The 20737-nt window shown below is 39.9% G+C and overlaps 1 protein-coding gene across 16 annotated transcripts in view; it reads left to right on the top strand.

The window, feature by feature from the left end:
• The window catches only part of LOC112458245 (potassium voltage-gated channel subfamily H member 6), a 98179-nt gene that overhangs the window by 17525 nt on the left and 59917 nt on the right, over nucleotides 1–20737 (top strand). For 12 of the 16 annotated variants that reach the window (XM_025021760.1, XM_025021767.1, XM_025021764.1 and 9 more), the window contains exons 3-4: nucleotides 14174–14332; nucleotides 18126–18276. In XM_025021760.1, coding sequence (XP_024877528.1) covers nucleotides 14174–14332; nucleotides 18126–18276 — 310 coding nt within the window. Of the gene's footprint in view, nucleotides 1–3582; nucleotides 4307–14173; nucleotides 14333–18125; nucleotides 18277–20737 lie in introns of those variants that run through there. The other 4 variants (XM_025021761.1, XM_025021768.1, XM_025021773.1 and 1 more) reach the window with 3 other exon arrangements.

Below are 20737 nucleotides of genomic sequence, written 5' to 3'. Positions count from 1 at the left end.
CTACAATTTAGACACGTGTCATACGTACGATACGAGGTCAAAATGATATTGTCCTTGTACGTGTCTACACGTATGTAGAAAAAGACGGACGAGAAGTGAGCGTCATTCTAAACTAAAACTTAGTTCTACAGAAAAAATAAATCGTTTCTGTGAAACGAAACTATGAATATTCTCAATTTGTTGTCGTTTTAAGAAAACTTTTAACAACGCAGGAAACATTTTTTCCGTCTACCGAATAACATCGCGAGAACATCTTGCCATTTCCGTCGTAACAGCCGAGATAAACATCTGCACGAAGTGTCGCGCTAACTTTACGGTTATTGCTGGCGGAAATAAATCAATATAACGCGTTGTCGCACCTAAAGATTTATCGGTCGCTATAGCAAGAAAGTCGCAAACCTAGTACGCATCTTTCATCCCGCCATCTTCCGTCCTGAATCCTTCTTCTAAAATAGATATTAGAGATTTATACAGAGATAAAGATAAAATTGAATTAAGCGCAAATCGCAAGTTTGATAAAACAATATATTTCTTTATTTCTAGATTGATATAAGTCTTTATGCGAGTCTCCCAAAATGCAGTTCTTAATTTTATATTAATTGTTCAGTTACATCAAATCGAAGTATTCGTGTGATTTGTTCCTTCGCAGTAAATTAGCGACCAAGTTTTTTGAGATGCAAGATCAATGTAACAAGAGTCTCTATTTGGAGCAAGAAGATTGAATTTGTTCGCTGACCAGTGGTTACTTCTCGAACTCGATTTTGCCGTAGTGTCTGACCTTAGCCGCGGTGAAATCAATAGTCACCACTGTATAATTTATCATAGTCATAGTGCAGAACCTCCCACCTGGGTGGCTTCATGTAGGTTTAATAGTTAGTTTAACTCTCCCCGGGTTTGAATAACGCTTTCTTTTATAAAAAAAATAAATCTATACTTTAGTCTATAAACCCAACTTACAAACAATACCGACAGCTTTTCATCGTAAAAAATATAAACGGATATGCGACGATTAGTAAAGATAACAATTATAATTATACATAGATAATATAATTACGTATATATGTAATTGTCAACAATTAGCTAACGAAGCACGTAATCGCTGCTGTTAATCAAGTTAATAGCTGCTACGGCAGCACAACTTGCACAAATACATTCTCATTCTGTTTTCATCTCCTTTCGTGCTCCTCAGAATCGTGCTGATGCTGTAACTGTGTAACAGAACAAAAAAAAGCTCATCTACTTTTCCCCGCTTCTCTCATGCATAAGATAGACGGGCGCTCTGCTCCATTGCGAAACGCGTCAATTAAGGAACTTAATTAAACCTTGCTACGCAAAAGCGAATCAATGGAGCGAAAAGCGCGAGGAGCTACTACTAAGAAAACCTGCGGCTACTTTTCGTGGTAAAACACCGCGAATGTTAGCATAGCAGATTCATGGATAGTGCGCCACAGTGATTCTACCCTTTGTTGAAATAACAAACTCACGCTCTTTTCGGAACGCCGCGCATCACGTAATGTTGACGGCCGAAGGAAAGCACACTCGATAGTCTCTTAAGAGCCACTACAAAGGTGAACTGAAGACTCATACATCATCCATATAGACAATTTTCCACGGATAATTCGATGTCATTGAACCATTTCGATTAACATTATTCAATGTTTTTTGTTACTTACATTGCTTTCTATATTACGTTATAAATAACACGAATGCTGATCGTCTTTCCATTATTTTTTTCTTCTCAAGACTCTTTTACGATTAAATAAAGTCAACTGCATAGTGGATTTATTGTTGAATTGCTATTGCAATTGTTGCACCGTTTCGCATTGGCTCGCCGAGAGAATCGATTTATGAAACATAGAAAACGCGTGTCTTCGTGAGAATTAACGCAACGGGAGCTTTCTAACGCGCGGCCTTGCACGAGGCTCTACCTATGTTGGTACAGTTACAAGCATGGAAAATTAATCAATGGACTGCCAAGTTTCGAACTACGATTGCCACGTGCATTTGATACAGCTGCAATTTACTAATTACGCGAAACTTTCAACAGTCGAAATATAGCGTTGACAATGACGAAATACAAGGCTTTGAAGAATAAATCGGTGGTAATTTTAAAAGAAAAGTAATTTAAAGAAATATAATAAATTAAAATATTAACAAGTTTCATACGCTGGACGCTTGACATAAAACTTTATTATTCTAAATAAGAATTATAAATTCATGAAGGCATTGCCATAATATCGTGACATCACTCTATTTTTTCCAACAATAATAAAAAACGAAATGTAAAATAATGACATAGTACGCCAACAGATAAATTGTCATTGTAACAAATCTGTGACGAAAATATAATTGGTAGTTGTCGGCCGACTTGCTTTTACGTGAATAACGTTACAAGCTCTCAGGGGAAAAAATTATAATCTAAATTGAAAGGACGATTAATGGACTCGGGCTGTGAAAATTGCAGATAGATAAGAGTGACCGTGTATCAATTATCCTGTCACAGATATGATAACGCTCGTTCATTAACGCTAACCCTTTCGCGTTTAATGGAGCGAACTTGTCGGGAATGAAGAGACACTCCCGACAAATCGATTTTACTTTAGCGAGAGAACTTACTGATAGACAAGTATCGATTATAGAATTGGCTTATACAATGAATACTATCAGTTTAATGTATTACGTTTTTTAAAATCATTCTCGTGTATCACTTATAATACGAAACTATCTCAGTATCTCGAAATTTTTCTTAAGAAAGAATTAACTACAAATTAACTGAAGATTTTGTTACACGTTGTCCCATTTGTTCGAACTATATATACAAAAACAGAAAGACAGATTTAAACACATTTAAATATAATTGGAATCGATTTTCACGCACATCGAAAGCTCGATATTACATTCTTACGGTTTAATTAAGCGTTTTAATTACATGAAATCTACCCGTCGATTTCTTTCCGTTCTCTTTCTCTCCTCTTCTGCGATGGCCATTTCGCGAACGCCTCCTTCAGAAAAGCTCTCCCACGTAGTTACGCAACGCGGTCGCGAGGACAGTGTTTTGAGACGTCCAAGAATAGCCCCGTGCTCGTATTCCAACCCCTTCTCTCGTTTCTAAAGCACCTGCCCTCTCCTACCCCTTTTCGTGTAACCGTTCTTCTCTTTCTCTCTCTCTTTCTCTCTCACACATGCACGACATCGTTTAGTCAATGACATCACGGAACGGCACACGAACTCACCCCTTCCACGTGTATTTGGACCACCGGTGGCGTCTACCACGTGTGACGTCATGACACCCACCGCTCCCATCTGTCCTCCTCTCCTCCCACTCTACGCCATCAGCAGCGGCGATGGCTGCAAGCTCGGTACGGGCCACAAAGCTCTCTGTGGCGTCACAGGACAACGACCCGGCGACTGGCGTTCGCGCCATGGCCGGTCGATCGGCTCTGGTCGGACCGAGGCCGCAAACTCACGGCTCGATTTCGAAAGCTCCGCCGTAAGCTCGCCGGGGAAAACGGCCGGCAAGCACGGCAATCCCTGAGATGCGAGCTTGCAGTCTCCGCGGTGGCAGCGAGCCGAGCTTTTGCGTGTGCGTTTGATCGCGAGAGAAGGGGATCTTCGCCGTGGCGCGGTTGGCAAAAACGAGCTTTTGGCGCGTTAGCAATCCTGTTGATCGAGCTTGCAGCTTTCGGTGCGTCGAGAGAAAAATTCGCGCAGTTTTGTTTGCGTAAAATGGTGGATTTGATGCTAGCGACAAAGCGATAATCGAACGCTGCACCGAACGGTGTACAGAATGAAGTTGCGATGACCGAGTTTTATAGTTATAAATGTTAGTTATACTAAAAAAGCAGAATCCATTAGGTTACGTAAGATGCAAATTACAATGGTGAAGAATGACCTAGTTGTCATTGTGGTGCAAGTATATAAATAATGAATTTTCACAACTTTTCCTTCAACTAATATAACTTGCAGTTTTCAGAAAATGTTAAGAAAACAGTGCCCAAACACGGTAACTTTAACGTCCTCAATTGTCCTTCATAAGTCGTAAAAAGCGATATTATAAAGTTTTATTAAAAAATTAATTTAGTCTGCAACGTAAAATTGAAAATCGAATTATTGCACATAGCGACAATGATATCAGTTACCTAAAATAAGAACAGTGTGAGATTTTATTTATATTGTATTGTACAGTTTTAGTTCTTCACGAAATTTTGCAGACGGTTGAGTAGAGAATTATATTTTTCGCGCTCTAAATTTTATCATCATTTCGAAGAACCACATTTTACCAAAAGGCGTCGATGTTATTGATCATGTGAGTATGCAATTTCGCGGGTGTTGCCGTTATCTGTCTTGTTTGATGAATAAACTCCGTTTCACGAACAATTTCCGATATTAGCATCATCGTTGAATAAAATTCGTGCGTCATGTACTGTATAGCCGATCTGTGACGCAAACTGTAAAATTTTAACCTCTGTCTTTTTGTAACTATCGCTGCACTATTGTTGTCTGAGCCATTGTTGATTTTACTACTGCATTTATCGACATATTTAATTACAACTGGAGAGCTATCGCGATGACGAACAGACTGTAATTTTATGATACGAGAAATTAAATAACTCCTATTTAAAACAAAATATGCCTGTTACAATTGGGCCACACATCTTTGTATGCAACTGCTACAATAAAGATTCTTCCACAGTGAGGATATTACCTGTTGAATTTTCACGCATGTTGCGTAACCGCAATTCCTATAACATCTCGAGGGAATGACGCGATGCGAATAGCACAGGATCCACTTGTGAATCTTTTATATCACGGCGAAAAGAGAGAGCGAGAGAGAGAGAGAGAGAGAGAGAGAGAGCCGTAAGCTCGATCGCGTTCCCGCGACAAGAGACTCATTCGTTCTCGGACCACTATAGAAATTCCGCCGTTCTCACAAAATCGAATTTTGACTTGTTCATGCGAGACTTCGCTGAATTACGTGTGGGAATTGATGCGAATAAGGGCGAGAGATGAGCTGCGACGCGGAGAATCCGGAAGAAGAACAAGAAGTCATCCCCGCGAAATTATAGGTTTAATTTACTTTTACTTTTATAATTAAATTTATATCTCACTACCCATATTCTAGAATTACTATTTCCGTCACGTTTTCTCTCGCGTCGGCTATTACCCTGTGAAAATAAAATAAATTCTTTTGTAAGATTTCGCTTATCGAATTCTAACAACGATTCAGAGAAGTAACTTTGTTATTTAATCTCCGTGTTCCTTCTCAATTAGATCAGATTATTTAAATCACTGTAATTCCTTCAAGCACTCTACGTGCGATTATAATAGCAATAAAACGCATATAATATCGCATGGGGAATAGTCAAAATAAACCATTTACATTCTCTCTCACTGATTTTGTAAGCCAATTCCAAATCTATTGGCTTTCTGACATTCTAGGTTTTCTTAGCGCCCACAGACTTTCTGTATTTATACATCAATGTATTTAGTGAGAAGGTCAAGGCTACTTCTCTTTAACGTATATTTTTAACGTTTAGAGAAACGTAATTAATATTCTACATCGAGCGTCTCGAAAATATCGCTCGACCTCGGCGGAAAGTCCCAGTTTCTCAGACCTCGTCATTCGTGGGATTCTCGAGAATACACGCGTTAGAGTAAATTTTTCTTAAAATCGAGTTTCTACATCGTCCTTGTGATTTATGGAATCTCTTGACGAAAGCTTTCGAGGAAGCGAGCTTCATGAGATTCGCGCGATCTTCGAGTTGACAGAATTCCGATATTATTCCCTAAATTTTTTTGTACAGAATATCGAAAGAAAACCTTGAAGATCCTATTGACGATTTTTCTCTTAATACCGAATCGACTGCCTGAAAAATTCTACGCGCGTTTCTCTTTAATTCAAATTGATGAAAGGCGCGTGAGAAATAGGTAGCATTTTGCCATTTATAAGAAAATGGCAACGAATTTAAAATAGCTTGCTTACTAATATGCATATGACGAATACCATTTTCGTTCAGCATTTTTATTAGATTTCACTTGAAGTATAATAACTTTGTTATTATCTCATTATATGGATGATGTTCTCTGAAAATACATCAATACCACATTCAAAATTATCGCAGAAAATTCCACACAATCCATTGATGCATGAGATAGATATATAATAACATCTCATATATTTTTCATTATATATTAATAATAGATTGGAGGTAATATATATGAAATGTATTTAAAATGTTAAAAGCCTCATTTAATATTACCCGACTTGTAACATTATCCGACCGGGAATCGAACATCCGATAGTGTTTGAATATTTCACGAACAGTTGCTAAAACTAGCCAGGAAAATATCGAACTCATATTTCCTACTGTGTCACCTTCGTCAGTCCCGAAATGTTGCATTTAGTTCCACCATTGCGCTCGAACTCCACCGTTTCTTTCACAAGCGAGAAATTACTGTTTCTCGCTGGGTACTGCTAGTTCGTGTCTAGGAAGAAGCTCATTCGCGCTCTGACAATCATCTAAAGACGTTATTTCTGAGGTGACCGGACGCCTACCTTTCATTCGAGTGAAAAGAGGCCACGCGCGCCCGCCTCCAAAACCATCAACAAAATTAGTATCTTACCAATAGCATTCGTTCGCTACTTCCAAGATACTCCCGCAAGTAGCCGACGACGCTGCCGGCAGGACTAATTCTCCATAAGGTCGAAGGTAACGAGAAAATAGAGAACTTGAATGGCGAACTATATTCCTGTTTCACAGGAATAATCGGTTCGTCAACAAGAGACGGAAGTTTAATAGGAGATTTGTTTGACCACTAGATGATTTAACTCTAGTTCGATCCTCGGGAGACCGACTACGAGTCGCATTAATAATTTTAAAGAGCGAACAAACGATCGAATATCGTTCTTTATTTACTTGCAAGTGGACATTTACCTTCGCTCACCAACATAAGACATAGAAATGACAAAATTGTCGATAGAGACAAATATGTATTTATAAATATATGTGTTCTTATATACATACTAGAGAAATTGCTCAATTGTTAGCATATCCGAACCAATCTATCGCGAGTACATCAAGTCAATGACCGCATTCCATTTACAATACTATTCTATTACACCAATATACCCTACATGAGCGTTTCGGCGTGAATGCAGGTCAAGCGGAATCATACTGAACATTCGCGTTATATCCGACCTCTAAGGCTTGTACTCCAAAATTGTTGCATTCCTAGGATATGATTAGATCGTCTAAGTTCTAAACCTGGCCGCAGGTGAGACAGAAATATCTTTCCGGCGAAATGCGCGAGAGGTTCGTAATTACAGCGTGTAATTAGGATCGATTAATGAAAGAGAGAGAGAGAGGGAGAGAGCGAGCGAGATAGAGACCCAGGACTACTGATTATCGAATTTTATTTATCCTATACGATGATCCTGGTAGGGTCGCTGGTCATGCGGCCATTTCTGGCAAGTGTATTTGATCTTGCGCGAAAGCACAGTGAAAAGGGAACGAACATGAAGAAGAGGGCGGAAGCTAAAATGAGAACAAGATAGTGGGTAAAAAGGGGAGATAAACTGGGGAGGAGAGTGAAGTAAACCAAGAAATACGAGCTAGACGGGGTAAAATCGAGAAAGAGGGAAAGAGACCACGTGTTATTTCTGTGCACCGCTTGGCCTGCACCGCACGATACCACGTCACAAGGGCATTGCACTCCCCGTGACGTCACGGTGGCAACAACGTCATCGACCAATTGGAGCTAGCTGTTAACCTATTAACCACTCGCTTGTACTGCGGTATTATGACCCGACTGACTATCCACCAACCAGCACGGTTGTCACGAGACGCATAGTAACTACGCTGGCTAGAATCTCCTTTTTCTTGCTCATCCAGTAGAAAAAGTTGTCTGTCATTTGTAGTACAACATAACGTTACGTATAAGGACCAGAGAAAAATTTAAAGATTAATTATAAGAGGTTTGTGCAACCTGTTTATTCCTGAAATCGTTAATAGAAAGAAATGTGTTTTGCGCTTATCTGTAAATAATTTGAAACACGAATAGATGTAATGCAACAGAGCTTCTTAAAATTCATAGCTGTTTTTTTTTTAAATCGCGAGTTTATATGATGAAATTGGAATGCTCGTGAGAGATTGATAGCGTGTGGTTATAACCGGATGGCATGTCGAGTCACCGAACGATTAAGGAAGGATCGATAGATCAGGGATCACCTGTTCGGCGATTTGGGTGGTCGCAAGGTCAGCGTGCGAGCTCGAGAAACGGCTGGATCAGGAAGGGCCATGTGTAAATTAGTCTTGCGGATTAAGCGTGGACTCGGACTTATTTTTAGAGCGCGGTAGCGGTCCCGATAGAGGAGGGATCGGGGATACTTATTTATAGCGACCGCGGTCGGTTTTGCCGCGTCGCAAATTTAGAAACTCATTTCGCTATCTTCGCCTCTCTGCGTATTATCAAATTCCGGCTGTTTCTTCCTACACCGCGCACCAGGACCGGCCGAGAACGCCGGAGATACGTTTGGCAGTTAGCCAGGACTATTGTTCCGCAGACTTGTCTATTTTACGCGCTCGCTGATAACCATAAATATCCGTCTCTCCACACGTTCCTCTGTATTTCCTTGTTTTCGCTCAATAGCTGCTTCCTGGATGGGCAACTAATTTAAAGCATATCGGTGGTAGAATAGATCTTTTTTTATAAAATCCGTTTATGTTTTTTCATAATATTACAAATGAAAGAACGGCCAAATTCTAAATTAATTATTAGATCTAGAACAAATTGAATATGATGTAAAGAATTTCGAAGAATATCTGTAAAGTTGAAAATGTAGGTTTTATTTTATTACACTGAACGCAATAGGGAAGTAATCACCAACATATGGCTATTGCAATCTCTCGATCGACGAAAGACGTAATAATTCTACGAAACGAGTATCGCTTATAGCCGATTCGAGTCGAAAGGGAGTCTCCTTTATTAGGCGTCGTAAAATGACAATACTATCTACCGCAACGAGAATGCCGATGAAAACGGTGTACACAAGTATCAACGGGAGTTTATTACTGTCTACATGAGGTGCTCTCGAAATAGGCGCAGACTACTGGACTCTTCTCTTTCTGCTCGAAGCCCGTGGATATCGCGAAACTGTTACAGTCATGCGCGCCCGTACCGTCACTCTAATATTAGTCGCCGTGTGCTTCTCTAGGGCGTGCTGTAAATTATCAGCGGCGCGGGCATGCTGGTAATTTACAGCACGCCCTAGAGAATTAGTCGGCGTTCACGGAAATAAATCGATGCGTATCGCGACAGCTCGACGCTACGCAAGAAATTTGTCCGCTTCTTTGAGATAATGCGCCGCGCGAACTCCGCTCGAACGTTTCGCTACCACCGGCCGGCTATTTCAAACAGCGTGAAACACGAACGCGCGACGCGCATAAATCAATCCGCAATTTCCTTGCCGCGAAGAAGAGAAAACGGCTCGAAATAATCCCTCAACAGCGGTGTGGCTTTGTAAAATTTTGTGTCTGTTAATAAAATCCTTTCTTCGTGTCCTTTTCTGCTTGAATAGAAGGTCGCATCTGTGGTTCCCCGTGGTTTCCCCGTAATTTCGATCGGAGACACCTTTGTGAGATTGAACACGTAATTCTTCCTTTACCCAACAGGTTCGATGAACGAAAGTTTGAAAATTATTTCGCAGCCAACCGTCGATCCTTCTTGCCGATCGATAGACGACGATGTTTTATCGGGTGGATTAACGGATTTTCGAGGAACTAGTTGAAGACGGGATCCCCTTTATCTCTTCGCCATTCGATATCACTCCCATCCCCTTTTTCGCCGACGATACTGAATAGGTCGTGAGTGCGTTCACCTTCGATGGCGCATCCCTCCTTGCGCCTTCCTCTCCGTATTCTCTAAATTCTCTTGCTCAACTGTCGTCGGCGGTTCCACGGCGGATTCTTCTTTTAGTCGGCCTGAAAGTTGTACCACAAGGGCTTAACGAGACGCGATTACTCGAACGGAACAAAGCGAGTGTTCTTCGATGTTTATCATCCCACGACTGCGACGCACGCGGTCTCAGAAATGCACCCCCGGACTCTTATCCGACAACGAGAAACTACCTTTCTTCATTCTCTCCGTAGGTTGCCTCGCGTATCTCGACGAAAATTCCCTCAAAATCCACGCTACGTCCGCGTCTTTGTTCTCTCGATTTTCGTTGTCCTTCCACCGACTGCTTCTCTCGCACTTCTCGCACATTTATATCGATTCGAGATAAAACTTTAGATTTCCGCTAAAACTTTATGCAGTATCTCTATATAAGTTGAGATCTTTGTAAGTTCCGACAATATATAATAAAATCGTTCCAATCAGATCGATGAAAATTTTATAAACTGTAAAAACGCATTCTCTGTTTCTCAATATTTAAATCACTGTTTGTATTGAATGTTTTATTAACACGAGAAGGAAAGCTGGGAGAGCTGTTTTCATAAATGAGGGGGATCGATGCGTAATTGAACTTTGTGATATATATGCTCGCTATTTTGCAAACAATTATTATACAGCCGTCCGTAATTTCCGCTCACGTATCGACACGTTACGTCGTGCCGGAACACACATTAATCCGTCAATGGCAATTTGCTACGGATGGCTTTTATGATCGCTCCGAGAATTATGTCGTGCCATATATTAATCCTGTCGAATTTACGAAAGTGACCGATAATGCATATTTCATGTTTAAGCGGATACACAGTTACATCTTTAGAGTGTGTCTTATTATTAGAGTGTTATAATACGTAATCTTATATATTTAAACTTTCATAAACGTAATTACATCTTCGAAGATATTTAAAATTTATCATATACCTCTGCAAATTTATTTATTATTATATTTATAATTTTTATATAAAGATATCGAAATTAGTAACAAATTTTCTCTTAGCATTTTTTTTTACGTCGTGAGAATTATTCATAGTCTCAGAGAAACTTTAATGAGTTCTCTGGGAGCATGAAATTTTTCTGTGTCTGAATTAGCAGCTAGAAGTAATTGTATAGAAAAATTCACGCGCTCTGTTTTACCAAAATTTACTCCACATAGGGGACGTGTGCCCGCAATAAAACGGCCGCTTTTACTGCCGGTTTTATGGGCGCGCGTGTTTTCAAAATACCGTCCCTATAAAATGAACTGCTACAGTATCTCCGGTGTGCTTATAGCGTTTCTTTTGTTCTTTTTTCTCTTTTTGCACTTTTGGATCTTTGATGCTCGCCGTAGTGACCATTCGGGCCGGAACCACACGGAGATAGAACATCCGTTTTTGGCCTTATCAGACGCGCTGAAGTGGGAAACGCTGTTCCCAGTGATATCATTTAACCTTTTCGGTGGTATCATTCAGCTGAAAAACTTCACACTTTCCAGCACATCAACTCTTATTCTACTCCCGCATTTTCTTCTAACTAGAAAAACGTAATCCGCGCAGGAGTGATCTTCAGCGACAAAAACTTTCGAGTAACAATATCCAAAACTAAACTTAAAGCAAAATGGCGTTAAGAAACGCCCCCTTAGCGACATAACGATGTAAATCCGATAACTTTCCTTTTTTTTCCACGAAAATTGAATTATTCAGAGCCCCCGGTCGTTCACATAAAGATAAAGCCGCTTTTTTTAGTATTGTTCGTGGACGAAATAAAAACACAGTACATTGAAACGTTGTCGAAACGGTACGCCTTCGTTATTTCTATGTTAACAAACATGAAATAACAATACAACAAACGGCAGGTGTAATCCTCTGTTAATTGGCTTTGTGTCTTCTAATCGAATGCGCAAGGTCTTTGTTGATATCACTTCTTTTTAATGAAACAGAATCTACAAATACCATTAGAAAGCAAGGACAAATAACAATAGAACAAAGAAAATACAAATTTTTATTTTAACATTATATTACGGAGAGAATGACATAAAGAGAAAGAAATGGCTTAATCTAGTTTTATAACTTATTTGTAAACTTCATGTGATTGCATTTTCCTTTCTAAGGATATAAAATCATTATCCCCGGAAGAGATATATGGGAGTAGCACGTGCTTCTTCTTGCTTCGTGCTTGGAATTCACGAGTCGCGCGCATTCGGAAACGATTCGCTTGCATTTCAACCGGACTTGAAAAACCAACTATGCGTGACCAATGGTGACGTGCGTGATTCTACCTAGACAGAGACAAAGAGAAACCGAGAGCAAAAAAGAAACGCCAGCAGATCGATAGAACAGGTTATCGTGACGTTGCTGAAGAAACCACACGTATTGGCTGTTTTAAGCGTTAATAAAGTAAGGCGCGAACTGCGAAATTAACGGCACGACTGAGGCTTGCGAGAAAACGGGGAATGTCTTAGCTAATTTAATTAGAGATATCCGGATTGGATTATTAGAAGTATGGGAGTAAAGATGTGTGTGTTCTTGCGGAAAATAATTGTGTTTTATTAATTACATGATTCTTTCGTCATTCTGCGAAAGTAATTTTAATTCTTTTCACGTTACTTAGGCAAAATATAATGGTATGCAAAGAGTAAAAATATGTTAGCGCATCAGCCTTGGCCGTGACATCGATCGAGAAACGATCGTTTGATCACGGCGAAAAATATGCGTTCTATTGTGGTACCACAAAGTCAAACCGACGTCTTGTGTAATCTGATAGGACATGTGGATCTTATCAGAGATGTTGATGCTGCACGTGGAATGATGTTCATTATGGAATGTCCAGGTGGGAATCTTGGCTCGGTTTCTGGCTGAGCACATTTTCGCACGGGACATACTTTTCTTTCGTCGATGCCCTCCGAATCTCGTTCAAGGTGCCCCGACACGTTGTCGTTAATTAGTTTGCGAACTACTTACTTTGAATAAATCTCGTTAGCGTTTTATGTGTGAAATTATTTTTCTACCGCACTAGGCTGCCGACTTCTTTAACTGAAACTGAACTCCTAAAAAAAGCTTACATTTTTCTGATATCTTATCTGTTTGATTCTTAACGATTGTCACGGCCACGTTGACTTTTACAATTAGCCAAGGTGAGCGAGCCTGCCTCGTGCTGGAAACGCTGACGGAAAATGGAAAAATTCCAACCTTCGTGATAATTTTTTGATTTAATTACACAGCAGGAAACCGAGTTGACGCTTGTAGGAAGTCTGTATCGCGTGTTTATATTCCTCATGTGGCTAAAGTCAAAGATAAAATATACCATTTTTTTCCCCCTTTTTTTTACGAGACTGCCGCGAGCAGTATTTGCAACATAAGCAGGCCGCGATAAACTCCGCGTTACATCCTGCACATTGGCGCGATCTGATGCAACGAAGTTGTTATAGCAGGCTTATATCGGGCAACTTAACACTTTTATGTCACTGTAGCAACAATCTAGGCTTTACGAGGATATTAGCGTTGCTAGGGCGGGACAACTATTTGGGCGCGATCCAGAGACTTTTATGGCAAGTTTCGAAATTTTACTATCGGCTCTTTTGTCTCCTCGCGAGCCTATTCGTAAATGAAATATTGTCGGCGATGCGCGGTTTGCACGTCGGTGTCTAAGAGACATCCAGTAAACGTCAATCTGGAATATTTATTGCGTCGCACAGAGTCGCACGCCGCGCGAATAGGTTGCGGCGCTTTGTACGTGTTCCGGCATGAATTTCCCCGGCGGTCTCTACTTCTGATTCACTGCTCAATATTTCCAAATTTTACGGCTGCATCGTGATAGTCCTTGACACGCATCAAAGTGCCTATCAACGTGATTTCGCCGTCGGGAGCTTGAGTTATCGAGTGCAGATGGAACTTGCGTGTATAGCACTTCAATACTTAAAATTTAAATGAATCTAATTGAAAGATCTAAGAAATAAGTCTAATCTAAGTAAGATGCTTATACGTCAGTTTATGTTAGGCGAATATGTATATTAAAAATTTATTTATTTAAAATACTATCGCTTGAACATGTCGATCCTCATATTTTTAAGATTTTCAAGGTTTGTGAGTATTAAAGGTCTTTAAATTAGCTGAAAACCTTGTATTCGCGGGTTATTTTACAAGTAAATTAAGCTTTGTACGACGGATCGCTCGTATATATACATTTATGATGAGAACTCGAAGGACGCGCGTCGGATACGGATATCTGACTTGCTAATTTCCTGTTTTAGGAACCAAGTTCCTCTGCAGCGAGGTGATAGCGCTAATAAGGAGCGAGGTGGACGACATTTGCCTGCAAATCATAAACTTCGAGGATCTGAGCTCACAGCCGCCACCGCAGCCCGCGATCCCGCCGCCGACTCAGGCCAACAACAGACTCGCGACACGCTGTATGTTCCAATTTTATTCGTTCTACTTCGACTCGTCTCGGTGCACGCGCGTACTCAGATTTTCGCACGAGAGTTTACCGTAAAATCCGCGCGAGTGGACTTCGAAATTCGATAGCACGTTCAAAATTTCACGAAAGTTCCGCTGCACTCAATCGCTGTTAATAAATAATATATGGTAGAGATATACTCAAGAATAACCAAAGAAAGAAAGAATGCACATGTTAGATTTTGGGGAAAATTTTAAAAGTTGAACGAAACTGTCTCGGAAAAATGTTTTTAAATCAGCTGCCGTTACAGCATGTGGCTTGTGTCTCGATTAGATCGATTCCAAAAATCCCGATTGTACTTATTGTGCAGCTCAAACGGTATCTCTCCGGCCTAACGTTTACACACGATATCCTGCCAAGACATTTCGTGCTTCCCACACATATAACTTCTTGCGGCTTTTAAACGCGGCTATCATTATTTCCTGCTGCACCGTCCGTTATAAGACATCGTCGCGCTGACATTCGGGGCCGCCTCGTTCACAAGTGGGACGTGGTGTGGCACACGTAGGCTACTCCTCATTGTGACGATCATTATTACGATCATAGATTCAGGTCAGGTGTATCCGCATAATGAGCCGCGTTACAATCCTGCAGAATTTCGGACGCGAGTTCTTTCGTGTGCGTAATTGCATCGCGTATATGCCGTTATTGTCAATCCTGCGCATGATATACATGTATGTTTCTTTCCTTTTATTTTTTTTGTCTCCTGTCAGAACATGTGGATTATCTTTACTCCCATGTGTTAACGTATATACAATATTTTTATGTGAACGCGACATGTCTTTGTAATTAGACTTTGCCTTTGTCACTGCAAATGCAGCGTAAAGTACAAACAAAAAAAGTTTGCGCTTTTAATGCTGCTGTTCTGCACAATATCTGCTGAAATCTTTACATGATGAAATTTCTACTTTTTTATGTCGACTTATTTATTAATGCAATCCGCTGGCGCAGCCTAAGTTTCGCATAAGCTGCTTGCCGTTTTTCCGAACGAATTTAGAGAACATACGCATATATGCTTTTACGCGTACGCATATTATACGCATATGCATATATGCGTACGAGGGACGGGACACGTGGTCGCGTTTTATATCTGGAGTGCTCGCGAAACTATTTTTAGAGTGACGCTGCAGAGCGCTGGACGTGTGTGGCGCGCCTAACGGTTAACCCTGACCCGATAATAAATGTTATGCCCTCGAATAGCTATAGGTATATATCTTACCTCCTGGTTGATAATCCGCCCCCTAAGCAGCTCAGCTGATGGTTAGAGACTTGTAACAGAAATCGATCGTAGCGGAAAGTCGCGTAGCGTTAAGAGCGTGCTCGAGGAAATGCCTTTTTCACGAGTGTCACGCATGAAAGTATCAATGAACGCGATTACATTTCCTTCTTTATTCACACTCTTATTTTAGACATTATCACGCGTTTTTTTTTTCGATTAAAAAAAAGTTTGCTCATCGAACAAATTGTGATAATGCACATATGATTCATGGAGATAATTACGAATGGAGAGAAATATAATTTTAAAGAAATTCGAGAAATTTTATTATGGCAAAATTTTTTGATACGTTTTGATTTATAATATATTTGATAAATAGAGAGTAGCTGCTCTAAATATAATTAATTATAAATATAAGATACAAGGAACGTGCCATTGCTATACACATACAAATATTTGCTACTACTTCAACTTACTCAAGATATAAATAAAACTGAATGCGTATAGGAATTCTGAAAAGCCGATATAATCCGCAATCAATAGTTCATACAAAGTTTGAGATTGTCTCTCTATAAGGAGCTTAGGCTATTCAGCCTTAGCCTCATCAAAATGCAATCAATAACGGATATTTGATGGAGTAATCCATCATCTAAACAAATCGGTCGTCTAGTGCACGATTATTGCAATTAATATATAATCATTAAATAATTACCAAGTATAATTATATCTCGGAACTCTATAATGTCTGCATAATTCAGATAAGCTTTTAAACCTTAATCTTACATAAAGTTATTAATTGTTCGCCTGCAATTATCTCTATTTTTGAGTCTTTTTGAAGTCTTTATTTTATCTTTATTTTAGGTAATTTACTTTGATTTATCATTTTTTCAATTTGTGATTCCATATTTGTTTTCATCCATTTTCTTCTTATTATCGAGTCAGCGTGATATTGGCTTAAGTCGATATCACGTAGGCAAACAACTCGGAAACGGTCCAATCAATCCGCATCCTAATGACACATTATTCCGGCGGACATTCGCGGAGAACGGAGTTCTTCCCGTTTTATAACAATCGATAAATGCATATAGTGCACACTCGAGAAGATTGTGGCCGTCGTATCTGATCGTCGATGTTCTTTCCCCCAAGCTTCTCTTTATCACTCTTTATCACTCATTTTTCTTCGACTGCACTGACGATGAGCGAACGCAGCTGTATATTTGTCACTCGGCCTGCATCCGAATACGAATATATGATTACACTAGAGTTTCTTTGTCCCGTTTTACCGTGGTGCTTTAATCGCGCGCATTTGCATATTGAAATTAAATGTAACGAGCAAATAACGCGCGCATTTTCGCCGATAATCGCGTTTTTTTCAGCGCGCTTTGATGCAAAGAACGTGCGCCAGACACGTCATTTCCCGATTAATAAATGATGAATATTAACGATACTCGTGGAAAATTATTGCCTCGGGTTAGATTTTTAAAGAACTTTAAATCTACACGAAGAGACACATAAAAAATGATTCACGTTTCTTGTTTCGAGCAATTCTTCGTAAAACTTAACGCGATCGATATGTACGCGTCATTTTTCGGTTGGAGACTGACGAATTTTGGCGGCGTTCGGTTCCAAGTGAACGTTAGGTTCCAAGACAGACATAATATTTTAACGAAAGTTCAACGGCCACGGCTGGCTCGAAATCAAACAGCGCAGAGCAGAAATGGGGATTGCACATTCTGTCATCTGTGTGCCAGACATCGCGAACCGCGATGTCGGACGGCAAATTAAAAGTACGACGTTGACTGACTTATCTTTGTAAAGTATCCTTGCCGAGCGGTGTGGCAAATGGATTTTCCAGTCCTTGACAAGTGACAAGTTCGATGGGGCGAGCGCGACGATGCGAAGTCAACCAAGTTAAATCCATCGTTAACTTTTGACGACGCGCGTGTCATTAATATTTCAGGAGATATTAAACGACAATTATCGTTCAATATTAAATATGTAAATTACATAATCGTTATTATGAAAAAATTATAAAGTGTCCATATAATTTAAAATTATATTATTTCTTCAAAGAAAGAAATAGAAGTAGAGGAATCAACACAAACGAAAACCTCGTGCATTGAGTTGAAAAACAAACAAAATAATAATATTATAATGGATCAGTATCAAATAATACATATCTTTTATCGTGAATTGTTTAGCGGGTTTGACGCGAGCTTACATTGTTTAATTAAGCTTAAGCATATGCGCATGTTATTTTGTGAGACCTGTCGTGCCAGGTATTATGCAACACTTGCATTCCACACGTCCAGCATGCTTATCCTACATGGTTTTGCGTACATTAGCCAAGCGTCGAGAATGTAGATAATAAAAAAGCTGGCCATCGCGTATCGACCGTCGTAGATACGTAATTGCCGGGTCTTGCGGCGGTAATTTATGCAAAAGCGCTGCGCTCTTTACACGCCGTCGCGCTCTAACACCAACTACTAACAGTATAACTAATGAGACTCAATGACGTTGACTCGAGCAGTCGACAGGGCAAGGGCGTCCTTCCGTGCTGGGCTGTCGAGAACCGGTGTCGTTGGTCCGCCGAGGGTCCGGAATCGACCGCGCACGACGTCTAATTTGCCTCACCGACTTGCTGACGGGACCATCCTCGACGAGGACGCTTCTGAGAACTGGTGAGTCACTTTTGTCAATACTAAGAACGTTTTAAAGCGCGGATTTTGTTGCCTTTAACTTTAACGCGTTTTAATTTTTATAATACGATAGAATTACCTCTCAAACTGTCTAGTATTTACAAGATATCAATTTTTTAATCAATCCCAGTAAAATAAAATTTCTCTTATTTATTGTACGTTAACGATATTTTTTAAACAATTTGAATTTGCTTCGCAAAAATTTCTTTTATATCTAGCTAATTAATAGTTAGAAATAAATGGGGATTTTTTTTTAGATAAAATCGCTTATATCTCAGCGATTAATCATATTTACCGTAATGAGTGAAAAAGCTATAATTAAGATGCGTGATTACCCTGTTAGAATGTCTCAAGTAACATTACTCCCGTCTGTCAGCATGTAGGGAATAACTAGCCGTGTTACAGAACGTATACCATCTGGGAATACAGAATCTGATTAAACAGCACTACACGGCAATCAGAGTAACGAAGCGAAGCTCTCGCTCTCTCGCCTTGCTAACGATATTGCGCTGTATCGCGATACGTTAGTGATATCGCAACGACGATGCGGTGATTCGAGCAATCAGCGGTCCAACGGATGGCCTTTTCGGTCGCTCGTTACCCAATCGATTACCGCGCAAAGTACCTGGAAAGACATTAACATTGCGAACAACGACTAACCTACATACTCGATGCCAATTATTTTAAAACTTTAGTCACGGTTTGGAACTATAACGAGATTGAGGCGTCAAGCGCTAGTCTGTCTAAGTCTTCCTTCGTATTTTGGTCCTTTGTATTCCCAGCGTTCGCGTCCTTAAACGAATTCGATTATCGAATTACCTCATGCGCAGAATACTCCAGGCTTCTCATACCTTCTTTTCTTCTCTCTTAGTCGGACGCTTTAAACAGTGCTTCAAAATTTATTTTAACTGTTCGGAAAGAGAAAGAGCACAACTCGAGTGTTGTTGGCGGTACTCGTATTATCCAAATTACATTTTCGGGACAAGATCAGCTTTTGATTATAACTGGACTTTGTCGAACGCTCTTGAGTAAACAGCCATGTATAATAGAGAAATGTCAGATTGACGGGAAGATCGACAAACAACCATCGAGCCGTCGGTCTACTGCATCGAATCTCTCCCGTTCGATGTGCTTTTTATGTCCGTATTTATAGCCGCGTTTCTGCTGAAGAACTCAGCTGAAATCAATCTTAAGACATGTAAGACATGTTACGGTTTAGGTAGATCTTAAAAATCAATTTGATATTTGTTACATCATATTTGCAATCACGATTCAATTGAGGAAGTTTGTCTTAGGACATAGTCTGAATTTTGTTTCTCACGTTTCAATAATTAATTCTTGAGGTTATTAGTTTTTTAATCTTTTAATGAATTAGTTGAACGAAACTACTCGTTATCTTAGGCAATGCTAATGAGCGCAAGTTTTTTATTGAAATTAACTTAAAATGCAAGATAAAATATTCGATGTACACATTTATATTACGCGCGTTGATATTTAATAGTACGTTAAATATTTTGTGGCTTTGGTGTTCTTTATGTTACGTGCACATTGCGAATGTACACAAAAAAAAACTGCTGAGCGCTGTGTTATCATTCGTGTAACGATAATCAAGCTGGCAGGTAGTGGTGAGAGTGTCTCATTCCGTTACTCCTTACTTATCAACATACTCAATTGTATGTTGATAATTTATTTTAAACAGAATAAATTTACACTTGCGAGAGTTAATTAATTGCGCAAGCTGATAGTAATTAATTGTTTGTAGGAAATAACTCCACGCGTCGCGTATAACTAACCCTGGGAGTGCAATTATTTTGTTCTAGTGATTAGTAGAAGGGAACGTAATTAACCGTGTTTTTGCGAATGTATGTTATCTATATATTTCTATATATATTTATCTTAAGGAATTAAACGTTTGCTATATATTTAAACCGTTTACCGTATTTTTCATTTATCGCCAAAACCGTGTCATATCGCATTTCAAAGCCATGTTTTACGGAAGTTTTGTTCGAAAAAGAGACATACGTATCCCGTACCTCTGGAAAAATATCTCGTGTCGAAAGATCCGGAATTGATATCGCGCTGCACCCGTTGGCATTTCCCGATTCGAGTTCACCCGAACACACGGTGCAGTATCTGGTGGCCAGCGCTGCGAAATCTATCTACGATCGCGAACACGCTCGAGTAAACAACCGGGTGTTGCGGAAACGACGACAGCGTATACGCAATGCGATGAAAGAATAGGTAAACAGCGATCGTCCTCGTTGTCATCGGTGATCGATTCCGCTTGTTCGACTTACTCTTCGTTGAAGTTCCAATTAAAAAATTGGCATCGATCATTGTCGCCAATTTACGAGCGTCGGAACACTCATTAAGAGAACGAAATTTCTGTATAAATCCACCTTTGCGGATTCTTTTTATTCTCGAAGCATGATGCCGCGCTTTT

This window comes from Temnothorax curvispinosus, unplaced genomic scaffold (genome assembly GCF_003070985.1).
Source record: "Temnothorax curvispinosus isolate PA1 unplaced genomic scaffold, ASM307098v1 QBEX01008784.1, whole genome shotgun sequence".
Lineage (NCBI taxonomy): Eukaryota > Metazoa > Arthropoda > Insecta > Hymenoptera > Formicidae > Temnothorax > Temnothorax curvispinosus.
The sequence above is the reverse complement of the archived record's forward strand: the minus strand, read 5'-3'. Positions and strand labels throughout refer to the sequence as shown.